This window comes from Mustelus asterias, chromosome 12 (assembly GCF_964213995.1).
Source record: "Mustelus asterias chromosome 12, sMusAst1.hap1.1, whole genome shotgun sequence".
Classification (NCBI taxonomy): domain Eukaryota; kingdom Metazoa; phylum Chordata; class Chondrichthyes; order Carcharhiniformes; family Triakidae; genus Mustelus; species Mustelus asterias.
The window spans coordinates 51,060,717-51,074,464 of NC_135812.1; the positions used below are offsets into that span (position 1 = coordinate 51,060,717).

Sequence of the window (13,748 nt, forward strand, 5' to 3'; positions counted from 1 at the left end):
TGTGTTCCCACTCTTTAAACTGTCACCGCACTGTGTTCCTGCTTTTTAAACTGTCACTGCTCTGTGTTCCTGCTTTTTAAACTGTCACTGCTCTGTGTTCCTGCTTTTTAAACTGTCGCCGCTCTGTGTTCCTGCTTTTTAAACTGTCACTGCTCTGTGTTCCCACTCTTTAAACTGTCACCGCTCTGTGTTCCTGCTTTTTAAACTGTCACTGCTCTGTGTTCCCACTCTTTAAACTGTCACCGCTCTGTGTTCCTGCTTTTTAAACTGTCACTGCTCTGTGTTCCCACTCTTTAAACTGTCACCGCTCTGTGTTCCTGCTTTTTAAACTGTCACTGCTCTGTGTTCCCACTCTTTAAACTGTCACCGCTCTGTGTTCCTGCTTTTTAAACTGTCACTGCTCTGTGTTCCCACTCTTTAAACTGTCACCGCTCTGTGTTCCTGCTTTTTAAACTGTCACTGCTCTGTGTTCCCACTCTTTAAACTGTCACCGCTCTGTGTTCCTGCTTTTTAAACTGTCACTGCTCTGTGTTCCTGCTTTTTAAACTGTCACTGCTCTGTGTTCCTGCTTTTTAAACTGTCGCCGCTCTGTGTTCCTGCTTTTTAAACTGTCACTGCTCTGTGTTCCTGCTTTTTAAACTGTCACTGCTCTGTGTTCCTGCTTTTTAAACTGTCACTGCTCTGTGTTCCTGCTTTTTAAACTGTCGCCGCTCTGTGTTCCTGCTTTTTAAACTGTCACTGCTCTGTGTTCCCACTCTTTAAACTGTCACCGCACTGTGTTCCTGCTTTTTAAACTGTCACTGCTCTGTGTTCCTGCTTTTTAAACTGTCACTGCTCTGTGTTCCTGCTTTTTAAACTGTCGCCGCTCTGTGTTCCTGCTTTTTAAACTGTCACTGCTCTGTGTTCCCACTCTTTAAACTGTCACCGCTCTGTGTTCCTGCTTTTTAAACTGTCACTGCTCTGTGTTCCCACTCTTTAAACTGTCACCGCTCTGTGTTCCTGCTTTTTAAACTGTCACTGCTCTGTGTTCCCACTCTTTAAACTGTCACCGCTCTGTGTTCCTGCTTTTTAAACTGTCACTGCTCTGTGTTCCCACTCTTTAAACTGTCACCGCACTGTGTTCCTGCTTTTTAAACTGTCACTGCTCTGTGTTCCTGCTTTTTAAACTGTCACCGCTCTGTGTTCCTGCTTTTTAAACTTCTTTCCCAGTGCACTCTGAGGAAGGGGAAAAAGGGTTCAGTGTTCCATTGGAGCAATTCTTTTTCTTTGTAGCAGTAAGTTATATGGAGGGGATGGAAGTGAAGGCAGTGCAATGTACCTCCTGCAGAATGTTTGAGGTGAGGGACACCGTCAGTGTCCCTGCTGATTACACCTGTGGGAGGTGCACCAATCTGCAGCTCCTCCAAGACCGCGTTAGGGAGCTGGAGCTGGAGTTGGATGAGCTTAGGGTCATCAGGGAGGCAGAGAGGGCCATAGACACAAACTTCAGGGATATAGTTGCTCCAGGGAATGAAAATAGATGGGTGACAGTGAGAGGGGCTGGGAGGAAGCAGTCGGTGCGGGGATCCCCTGTGGTCGTTCCCCTTAGCAACAAGTATTCCACTTTGGATACAGGTGAGGGGGGCGACCTACCAGTGGTGAGCCGCAGTGACCAGATCGCCAGCGCTGAGTCCGTCCCTGTGGCTCAGAAGGGAAAGGGGGAGAGCGGTAGAGCTATAGTTATTGGGGACTCGTTTGTTAGAGGGATAGATAGGAGGTTCTGTGGCAACAAGAGAGACTCACGGATGGTATGTTGCCTCCCGGATGCCAGGGTCCGTGACATCTCCGACCGTGTCTTCAGGATTCTAAAGGGGGAGGGGGAACAGTCACAAGTCGTGGTGCACATCGGCACCAAAGACATAGGTAAGAGAGGGGACGGGGATTTAAAACAGGAATTCAGGGAGCTAGGGTGGAAGCTGAGAGCCAGGACAAAACAGGTTGTCATCTCTGGTATGTTGCCGTGCCACGGGATAGCGAGTTGAGGAACCGGGAGAGAGTGCAGTTAAACACATGGATGCAGGGATGGTGTAGGAGGGAGGGTTTCAGTTATGTGGATAATTGGAACACTTTCTGGGGAAGGTGGGACCTGTACCAACAGGACGGGGTGCACCTGAACCAGAGGGGCACCAATATCCTGGGAGGGAAATTTGCTACAGCTCTTCGGGGGGGGTTTAAACTAATTTGTCAGGGGGATGGGAAAAGGAGTTGTAGTCCGGAGGTCAGTGAGTGTAGTGAGGTACTGGGAAGGGTATCATGGTCAAAGGTGGGTACCAGCAGACAAGAAGGTGGGTTGAAGTGTGTCTACTTCAATGCAAGGAGCATCCGAAATAAGGTAGGTGAACTTGGGGCGTGGATTGGCACTTGGGACTATGATGTTGTGGCCATTACGGAGACATGGGTAGAACAAGGACAGGAATGGTTGTTGGAAGTTCCGGGGTATAGAAGTTTCAGTAAGTGTAGGGTAGCTGGTAAAAGAGGTGGAGGAGTGGCACTGTTAATCAAGGAGAGTGTAACGGCTGCAGAAAGGCATTTCGAAGGGGATCTGCCTACAGAGGTAATATGGGTTGAGGTTAGGAATAGGAAAGGAGCGGTCACGTTGTTAGGAGTTTACTATAGGCCCCCAAATAGTAATAGAGATGTGGAGCAAGAAATTGCTAAGCAGTTTATGGATAGGTGTGGGGGTCACAGGGTAGTTGTCATGGGGGACTTTAACTTTCCAAATATTGATTGGAGCCTTTATAGGTCGAATAGTTCGGATGGGGCAGTTTTTGTGCAGTGTGTGCAGGAGGGGTTCCTGACACAATATGTGGATAGGCCGACAAGAGGTGGGGCCACATTGGATTTGGTAATGGGAAATGAACCGGGCCAAGTGTTGGATTTGGTTGTGGGAGAGCACTTTGGAGATAGTGACCACAATTCGGTGTCTTTTGTTCTTGCAATGGAGAGGGAGAGGGCCATGCGGCAGGGCATAGTTTACAATTGGGGGAGAGGTAATTATGATGCAATCAGGCGGGAATTAGGAAGCATAGTGATAGCCTTTTTGATAGTGATAGCCTTTTTCCTCTGATGGAGAAATCCAGCACGAGGGGGCATGGCTTTAAATTGAGGGGGGGTAGTTATAGAACCGATGTCAGGGGTAGGTTCTTTACCCAGAGGGTGGTGAGGGATTGGAATGCCCTGCCAGCATCAGTAGTAAATGCGCCTAGTTTGGGGGCGTTTAAGAGATCCGTAGATAGGTTCATGGACGAAAAGAAATTGGTTTAGGTTGGAGGGTCACAGTTTGTTTTTTTTAACTGGTCGGTGCAACATCGTGGGCCGAAGGGCCTGTTCTGCGCTGTAATGTTCTATGTTCTATGTTCTATGTTCATAGGATGGGAACAAAAATTGTCAGGGAAAGGCACTAATGAAAAGTGGAACTTTTTCAAGGGACAAATACTGCGTGTCCTTGATAGGTATGTCCCTGCCAGGCAGAGAGGAAATGGCCGAGTGAGGGAACCATGGTTCATGAAAGAGGTGGAATGTCTTGTCAAGAGGAAGAAGGAAGCATATGTAAGGTTGAGAAAACAAGGTTCAGTTGGCTCGATGGAGGGTTACAAGTTAGCAAGAAATGAGCTGAAAAAGGGGCTTAGGAGAGCTAGGAGGGAGCATGAGAAGTCCTTGGCGGGTCGGATCAAGGAAAACCCCAAGGCTTTTTACTCTTATGTGAGGAATAAAAGAATGACCAGGGGGAGGTTGGGGCCGGTCAAGGACGGCAGTGGGAATTTGTGCATGGAGTCAGAAGAGATAGGAGAGGTGATGAATGAATACTTTTCTTCGGTGTTCACCAAGGAGAGGGGCCATGTTTTTGGGGAAGAGAGGGTGTCACAGGCTGATAGGCTGGAGGAAGCAGATGTTCGGAGGGAAGATGTACTAGCAATTTCGAATGAACTGAAAGTTGATAAGTCCCCTGGGCCTGATGAAATATATCCTAGGAGTCTTTGGGAGGCAAGGGATGAGATAGCAGAGCCTTTGGCATTGATCTTTGCGTCCTCACTGTCCACGGGGATGGTGCCAGAGGACTGGAGAGTGGCGAATGTTGTTCCTCTGTTTAAGAAAGGGAATAGAAATGACCCTGGTAATTATAGGCCGGTTAGTCTTACTTCGGTGGTCGGTAAGTTGATGGAAAAGGTCCTCAGGGATAGGATTTACGACCATTTAGAAAGATGCAGCTTAATCCGGGATAGTCAGCACGGATTTGTGAAGGGCAAGTCTTGCCTCACAAATTTGATAGAATTGTTTGAGGAGGTAACTAAGTATGTAGATGAAGGTAGTGCAGTTGATGTTATGTACATGGATTTTAGTAAGTCGTTTGATAAAGTCCCCCGTGGTCGGCTTATGAAGAAAGTAAGGATGTGTGGGATAGAGGGAAGTTTGGCCGATTGGATAGGTAACTGGCTATCTAACAGAAGACAGAGGGTGGTGGTGGATGGAAAATTTTCGGACTGGAAACCGGTTACCAGCGGAGTGCCACAGGGATCAGTGCTTGGTCCTCTGCTATTTGTCATTTTTATAAATGACTTGGAGGAGGGAGTTGAAGGGTGGATCAGTAAATTTGCTGATGACACCAAGATTGGTGGAGTAGTGGATGAGGTGGAGGGCTGTTGTAGGCTGCAAAGAGATGTAGATAGGATGCAAAGCTGGGCTGAAAAATGGCAAATGGAGTTTAACCCTGACAAATGCGAGGTGATTCATTTTGGTAGGACAAATTTAAATGTGGATTACAGGGTCAAAGGTAGGGTTCTGAAGAATGTGGAGGAACAGAGAGATCTTGGGGTTCATATCCATAGATCTCTGAAGGTTGCCACTCAAGTGGATAGAGCCGTGAAGAAGGCCACTATAGTGTGTTGGCGTTCATTAACAGGGGGTTTGAGTTTAAGAGCCGTGGGGTTATGCTGCAACTGTACAGGACCTTGGTGAGACCACATTTGGAATATTGTGTGCAGTTCTGGTCACCTCACTATAAGAAGGATGTGGAGACACTGGAAAGAGTGCAAAGGAGATTTACCAGGATGCTGCCTGGTTTGGAGGGTAGGTCTTATGAGGAAAGGTTGAGGGAACTTGGGCTTTTCTCTTTGGAGCGGAGGAGGTTGAGAGGAAACTTGATAGAGGTTTATAAGATGATGAGGGGGATAGATAGAGTGAACGTTCAAAGACTATTTCCTCGGGTGAATGGAGCGGTAACTAGGGGGCATAACTATAGGGTTCATGGTGGGAGATATAGGAAGGATGTCCGAGGTAGGTTTTTTACTCAGAGAGTGGTTGGGGTGTGGAATGGACTGCCTGCAGTGATAGTGGAGTCAGAAACTTTAGGAACATTTAAGAAGCTATTGGATAGGCACATGGAGTACTTCGGGATGACAGGGAGGAAATAGCTTGATCTGGGTTTCAGACAAAGCACGGCACAACAACGTGCGCCGAAGGGCCTGTTCTGTGCTGTACTGTTCTATGTTCTATGTTCTAGACTTGCCAGAATTTCCATTTTGGAAGGTAGTACCTTCAGAACAGATGCGATGGAGGTGGAGAAACTGGGAAAATGGGATGGAATCCTTAGAGGGAGAGGGTGTAAGGGGTTGGAGTTGAGGTAGCTGTGGGAGTCGGTGGACTTGTGATGAATATTGGCAGACAGTCTATCATCAGAAATGAAGGCAGAGAAATCAAGGAAGGGAAGGGAAGTGTCGGAGATGGACCATATTGTATATAGTTCCTTTAGTCACCATATCCATAATCCATATTTAACTAGGCACTTTGTCAAATATGGATTAATTAAGAAATTAGTTATTCATTCATTAATTAAATCATGAATTTGTTAAAAGCAAATTGCGTGAACTAAGTTGCCTGAGTTTTTGATTAGGTAACAGAGAAGGTTGATGAAGGTGATGCAGTTAGAAACATAGAAAAACTACAGCACAAAACAGGCCCTTAGGCCCCACAAGTTGTGCCGAACATATTCCTACCTTTTAGGCCTACCTATAACCCTCCATCCTATTAAGTCCCATGTACTCATCCAGGAGTCTCTTAAAAGACCCTACTGAGTTTGCCTCCACCACCACTGACGGCAGCCGATTCCACCTGCCCATCACACTCTGTATGAAAAACTTCCCCCTAACATCTCCCCTGTACCTACCCCCCAGCACCTTAAACCTGTGTCCTCTCGTAGCAGCCATTTCCACCCTGGGAAAAAACCTCTGAGAGTCCACCCGATCTATGCCTCTCAACATCTTATACACCTCTATTAGGTCTCCTCTAAAAGGAGTTGATGAGGTGTTGAACTTCCTAAAGACATTAGATAAAGTGCCAACACAACAGGCTTGCTGGCAAAGTTAAAACTCATGGAATAAAAGGGACAAAGTCAGTTTAGTGACAGGAACCAGAGGCGTGATGAGTTTTTCAGACTGGAGGAAGGTTTACAGGAGTTGGTATGAAGAATACAAAAAGAGCCACTGTTCTTCCTGATATCTATCAATGAACTAGACTTGGGTGTATGGACCTTTTTCCGGGGGATATCCAGAAATGTTAGTGAGTGTGGAGACGTCCATTGCTAACTTGCTCAGAAACGCAGCCTTGACACTCAGTATAGCCAGATATTGGGCTGTATGGGTGAACTCCTGGATATACAAGACATACAGATCACTTGCAGGAATAATCAAAACCATTGAACTCAAGGCCTTGGACAGATTTGAGATTTGTAACACTAGCTTTCATCATGCATTTAAGGAATATCAGAGAACACAGGATCGCAGTTTTCCAACAGTGTTTAGAACTAAGAGCAGAATCAATCTTCAGATTCCCCACAGGGCTAGCAATCCAGAGCTGACTGATCGTCTAAGATAGAAGGCACAATGATTACAGTGGAAAGGGGAGGTGTTGGTGTAATGGTATTGTCACTGGAATAGTAATCCAGAGGCCCAGGGTGATGCTCTGGGGACTCAGGTTCAAATCCCAACACAACAGGTGGTGAAATTTGAATTCAATCTGGAATTAAAAACTCTAATGAAACAATTGTTGATTGTCAGAAAAACCCATCTGGTTCACCAATGTCCTTTAGGGAAGGAAATTTGCATTCTTTACCTGGTCTGGCCTACATATGACTCTAGACCCACAGCAATGGTTGTCTCTCAAATGCCCTCTGTAATGGAGGAATGGGCAATAAATGCTGGCCTAGCCTGCAATGCTTACATCCCATAAATGAATTTAAAAACCAGGTTACGTCCTGTAACGGGTGGGCAATGTCAGATTCCCACCCCTATCAATGGAGTTTGACTGTTTAGACAGAGACTTACCTTCTCGGTGGAGGCTGCTTGCTTCTGTTTGAGCTGAATTCCGCCTTCTCCGCTGTTCCTGATTTCTGGAGGTACATAGATGGATAATATCCAGTAGAATCTCCTTTCCTGTTTCAATAAAACATACGAGTCATTCTTTGTGAACTAATAGGAATTTTCTGGGACCTGCAGGTGGATGCTAGTTAGTGACTTGACTCAAAACCTTCCCTGAGAAAAGTAAAACAGGGTTTTCACTGAGGAATTGATTGAAAACCTCAATTCAACATTTCACCATTGCCTTTCAAACCCGTGACCTCTACCATCTAGAAGGACAAAGGATACCTGGGAACACAACACCTGGAGGTTCCCTTCCAAGTCACTCATCATCCTGACTTGGAGATAAGTCACCGTTCTTTCACTGTCACTGGGTCAAAATCCTGGAACTCCTCCCTCTTAGCACTGTGGGTGTTCCTACATCTCATGGACTGCAACGGTTCAAGAATCTGGCTCACCTCCATCTCCATTACAGAATAATAATGCTAGCCTAACCAGCGATGCTCACACCTCATGAAATATGGAAACAAAAAGTCAGTCAATGTGTATGGGGAGGTTTGAAACTATATTATAGAATCTCTATAGTGCAGAAGGAGGCCATTCGGCCCATCAACACAATCCCACCAAACCCTATTCCCATAATCCCACATATTTACCCTGCTAATCCCCCTGACACTAGGGTCAAATTAACCCATCAACCTAACCCGCACATCTTTGGAATGTGTGAGGAAACCGGAGCACCTGGAGGAAACCCACGCAGACACGGGGAGAATGTGCAAACCCCACACAGACAGTGACCCGAGGCCGGAATTGAACCCGGGTCCCCAGTGCTGTGAGGCAGCAGTGTTAACCATTGTGCCACCATGTCGCCATTGACTGGGTTGGGCACGAGCACATGTACGAGAGGAATAAGGAGCATAAAGTGAGAGTGTTGGACAATGCTAGAGAAGGAGATAGTACCACATTAGGCAGGAGTAGTCTAAGGAGGATTATGAGGAAGAAAAAGTGAGGTTTAGAAAGTATGTATTTATATAAACAAAGTGTGCTGAATCAGGTTGGCAATTTGCAAACACAAATAGCCAAATGAGAATATGTTTAGTGGTAATAACGGAAATATGGCTAAGAATGATGAGAACTGTGTACCTCATGCTCAAAGTGTTCAAAAAAGATAGGGAAGGAAAAAGGGGAAGTGTTGTGGCTGCATTGACTCATGAAGATAATTTTAATGTCAAAGAGAGCAAGCAAAGTCAAATTCATTTTGCAGAAGTTGAAAAGCAAAAAAGACTTGATCCATTACTGTGAAATGTTCTATAGGTCTCCAAGTTGTGTGTGTGTGTGTCTGCATGCGTGCACGTGTGTGTGCGCGCGCGCTTGCGTGTGTATCTGCGTGTGTGTCTGCATGCGCGTGTGTCTGCATGCGTGCTTGCGTGTGTATCCGCGTGTGTCTGCATGCGCGTGTGTGTCTGCATGCGTGCTTGCGTGTGTATCCGCGTGTGTGTCTGCATGCACGTGTGTGTCTGCATGCGTGCTTGCGCGTGTATCCATGTGTGTGTCTGCATGCACGTGTGTGTCTGCATGCGTGTGCGTGCGTGTCGCGAATCAGCAGGGAAATCACAGAGATGCGCAATAAAAAATAAAGTTTATTTATTAGTCACAAGTAGGCTTACATTAACGCTGCAATGAAGTTATTGTGAAAATCCCCCAGTCGCCACACTCCAGCGCCTGTTCAGGTACACTGAGGGAGAATTTAGCATGGCCGATGTACCTAACCAGCACGTCTTCGGACTGTGGGAGGAAACTGGAGCACACGGAGGAAACCCAAGCAGACTCGGGGAGAATGTGCAAACTCCGCACAGGCAGTGACCCAAGCCGAGAATAGAACGCTAACCACTGTGCCACCGTGCAGCCCCAACAGGATCAAATAGAGTCAGAATGTGGAATCATGTTAAAAAGACAAATTGAAGGAAATCCATCTAAATGCACACTATATATATAGGCAGATGATTTGAAAGCACAAATAAGGATAAATAGGGATGATTTAACTGCTATTACGGAGACAAGGGTTAGAGGGCGATCAAGACCAGGAACAGAATATTAAAGGATATTCATCATTTAGGAAGGATGAGTGAAAAGGAGGTGGGGTAGCTCTGTTAATAAGGGACAAGATCAGTATGTTAGTGAAAGAGGATCTTAGATCAATGAATCAAAACGTAGGTTGCGATTTCAAGAGCTGAGAAATCAGGTTCATGCCCGATTTCTCACCTCGCGCCATCTTACTGGCAGCAGATATCCGGCACATTCAGCCTTCCACGTGTTTCTGGCAAGAGGCTGAATAGTTTATCTAAATGTATTTAAATTCTCATTTGCATGGCATTAGCGAGCCCAGGACGCAATCGTCCAGGCTCACTTGCCTTTGTGGCCTCGGCGGGAGAGGATCTCCCTGGCGAGGAAAACACCTTGTTCCCATGAACGGGGAAGAGTCGTGTTGGCCTCGCTGCTGGAGCCAGAGGCCATTGAGGCCCCTCCAAGAGGTCAGAAGCAAAGGGTGTGTCCCTTGGATCGTGCTAGCGTGGCATCTTAGCCCTACCCACCAGGCAGGGCCTGATGCACATGGGCTGAAGGGGGTGGACCAGGCTGGGGCAGTCCTGTAGGGAGGGCTGCCCCGCTGCCACTCTGCAGGAGATCGATATGGGGAGGGAGGGGGACCCCGCTGCTACTCTGCAGGAAATCGGCAGTGTGGGGCCTCGCGATTGGCCGTGGACTCCCACGATAGTTTGGGGGGTGGGGGAAGTTAGGTCGAGGCCTGCTGCAGCAGCAGAGGCCCAACAGTTTTCTCTCTCTCTGAGCTGTCAGGACTCTGCTGTTGTAATTGCGCAAGTGCAGCCACAGAGATCTGCACATATGCAATAGCTCCCTTTGCTGCCAGAGCAAGCTGGCTGCTGATTTAAGCCTCACCCACTGCCTCCAGAGGCAGGAAATGGTCTAGCCCATTTTTTCATTGTCTAAGCCCATAAGATTTGGAGTAAAGACATGCCCAAAAAACAGATCTGAAACTCTTCATGTTCGCGTTAGCTGAACACTTAAAATTTTTCTCATAATATTCTGCTATGGAATTGGTTTGGGTGGAGCTCAGAAACAGCAAGGGACAGCAACATCGGTGGGAATTGTTTATAGGTTGCCAAAATGTAGCAGAAATGCTGCACAGGAAATGAGACCCGCATGTAATGTGGGTAATACAATAATAATAATACATCACTTCAATTTACACACAGACTGGGTATACTGAACTAATGCTGGGAGGATAAATTCATGGAGTGTCTCTGAGATGGGAGAAGCACATTAAAGAATATGGATTGGGTAATTTTAGATTTAGTGTTGTGTAATGAGAAAGGGTTAATTAATAGTCTTGCTGTGAAGGAGCCTTTGGGAAATAATGACCATAATACGTGAGAATGTTGTATTAAGTTTGAAAGTGGTGTCGTTCATTCTGAAAGAACAAAGAACAAAGAACAAAGAGAACAAAGAACAGTACAGCACAGGAAACAGGCCCTTCGGCCCTCCAAGCCTGTGCCGCTCCTTGGTCCAACTAGACCAATCGTTTGTATCCCTCCATTCCCAGGCTGCTCATGTGACTATCCAGGTAAGTCTTAAACGATGTCAGCGTGCCTGCCTCCACCACCCTACTTGGCAGCGCATTCCAGGCCCCCACCACCCTCTGTGTAAAAAACGTCCCTCTGATGTCTGAGTTATACTTCGCCCCTCTCAGCTTGAGCCCGTGACCCCTCGTGATCGTCACCTCCGACCTGGGAAAAAGCTTCCCACTGTTCACCCTATCTATACCCTTCATAATCTTGTACACCTCTATTAGATCTCCCCTCATTCTCCGTCTTTCTAAGGAGAACAACCCCAGTCTACCCAATCTCTCCTCATAGCTAAGACCCTCCATACCAGGCAACATCCTGGTAAACCTTCTCTGCACTCTCTCCAATGCCTCCACGTCCTTCTGGTAGTGCGGCGACCAGAACTGGACGCAGTACTCCAAATGCGGCCTAACCAGCGTTCTATACAGCTGCATCATCAGACTCCAGCTTTTATACTCTATACCCCGTCCTATAAAGGCAAGCATACCATATGCCTTCTTCACCACCTTCTCCACCTGTGTTGCCACCTTCAAGGATTTGTGGACTTGCACACCTAGGTCCCTCTGTGTTTCTATACTCCTGATGACTCTGCCATTTATTGTATAACTCCTCCCTACATTATTTCTTCCAAAATGCATCACTTCGCATTTATCCGGATTAAATTCCATCTGCCACCTCTCCGCCCAATTTTCCAGCCTATCTATATCCTGCTGTATTGCCCGACAATGCTCTTCGCTATCCGCAATTCCAGCCACCTTCGTGTCATCCGCAAACTTGCTGATTACACCAGTTACACCTTCTTCCAAATCATTTATATATATCACAAATAGCAGAGGTCCCAGTACAGAGCCCTGCGGAACACCACTGGTCACAGACCTCCAGCCGGAAAAAGACCCTTCGACCATTACCCTCTGTCTCCTATGGCCAAGCCAGTTCTCCACCCATCGAGCCACTTCTCCTTGTATCCCATGAGCCTTAACCTTCTTAACCAACCTGCCATGTGGGACTTTGTCAAATGCCTTGCTGAAATCCATATAGACGACATCCACGGCCCTTCCTTCATCAACCGTTTTTGTCACTTCCTCAAAAAACTCCACCAAATTTGTAAGGCACGACCTCCCTCTTACAAAACCATGCTGTCTGTCACTAATGAGATTGTTCCGTTCTAAATGCACATACATCCTGTCTCTAAGAATCCTCTCCAACAACTTCCCTACCACGGACGTCAAGCTCACCGGCCTATAATTTCCTGGGTTATCCCAGCTACCCTTCTTAAACAACGGGACCACATTCGCTATCCTCCAATCCTCAGGGACCTCACCCGTGTCCAAAGAAGCGACAAAGATTTCCGTCAGAGGCCCAGCAATTTCACCTCTCGTCTCCCTGAGCAGTCGAGGATAGATGCCATCAGGCCCTGGGGCTTTGTCAGTTTTAATGTTCCCGAAAAAACCTAACACTTCCTCTCTCGTAATGGAGATTTTCTCTAACGGGTCAACACCTCCCTCCGAGACACTCCCGGTTAACACGCCCCTCTCCTTCGTGAATACCGATGCAAAGTATTCATTTAGGATCTCCCCTATTCCCTTGGGTTCTAAGCATAATTCCCCTCCTTTGTCCCTGAGAGGTCCGATTTTCTCCCTGACAACTCTTTTGTTCCTAACGTATGAATAGAATGCCTTAGGATTCTCCTTAATCCTGCCTGCCAAGAACATCTCGTGCCCTCTTTTTGCCCTTCTAACTCCCCGTTTGAGATCTTTCCTACTCTCTCTGTATTCCTCCAGAGCTCCATCTGTTTTCAGTTGCCTGGACTTAACGTACGCCTCCCTTTTCATTTTAATCAGATCCTCAATTTCCCTGGTTATCCACGGCTCTCGAATCCTACCTGTCCTATCTTTCCTTTTTACAGGCACATGCCTATCCTGCAGCCTTATCAATAGTTCCTTAAAAGACTCCCACATGCCAGACGCGGACTTACCCTCGAACATCCTCTCCCAATCAACATCCACCAATTCCTGCCTAATCCGGCTATAGTCAGCCTTCCCCCAATTTAGCACCCTGCCCGTAGGACAGCACTCATCCTTGTCCATTACTATCCTAAAGAAACTAGGGTCTTTAGTCTGAATAAAGGGACTATGAAGTTATGAGGGGAAAGTTAGCCCTGGCGGTTAGGGAAATATATTTTAAAATCTGATAGTTGAGTCATAGAGGGTTACATCATGGAAACAGGCCCTTCGGCCCAACCTGTCCATGCTGTTCTTTTTCTTTAACCACTAAGCTAGTCCCAATTGCTTCTATATCCCTCTATACCCATCTTACCCATGTAACTGTCTAAATGCTTTTCAAAAGACAAAATTGTACCCACCTCTACTACTACCTCTGGCAGCTTGTTCCAGACACTCACCACCTTCTGTGTGAAAAACAATTGCCCCTCTGGACCTTTTTTATCTCTCCCCCTCACCTTAAACCTATGCCCTCTAGTTTTAGACTCACCTACCTTTGGGAAAAGATGTTGACTATCTAACTGATCTGTGCCTACAGAGAGAAGCAACAGCAGGAACTCATGGAATCCCTACAGAAGGGGGAGCAGAAGAAGGCCATTCAGCCCATCGAGTCTGCACCGACCACAATCCCACCCAGGCCCTATCCCCATAATGTGGAGATGCCGGCGTTGGACTGGGGTGGGCACAGTAAGAAGTCTCACAACACCAGGTTAAAG

General features: G+C 46.8%; 1 protein-coding gene across 1 annotated transcript in view; it reads right to left on the minus strand.

The window, feature by feature from the left end:
- ncf1 (neutrophil cytosolic factor 1) overlaps positions 1-13,748 on the minus strand; it is a 78,038-nt gene that overhangs the window by 11,633 nt on the left and 52,657 nt on the right. Inside the window, exon 9 of the mRNA XM_078225221.1 lies at positions 7,359-7,466. Within this exon, the coding sequence (XP_078081347.1) occupies positions 7,359-7,466 (108 nt within the window). The remainder of the gene's footprint in view (positions 1-7,358; positions 7,467-13,748) is intronic.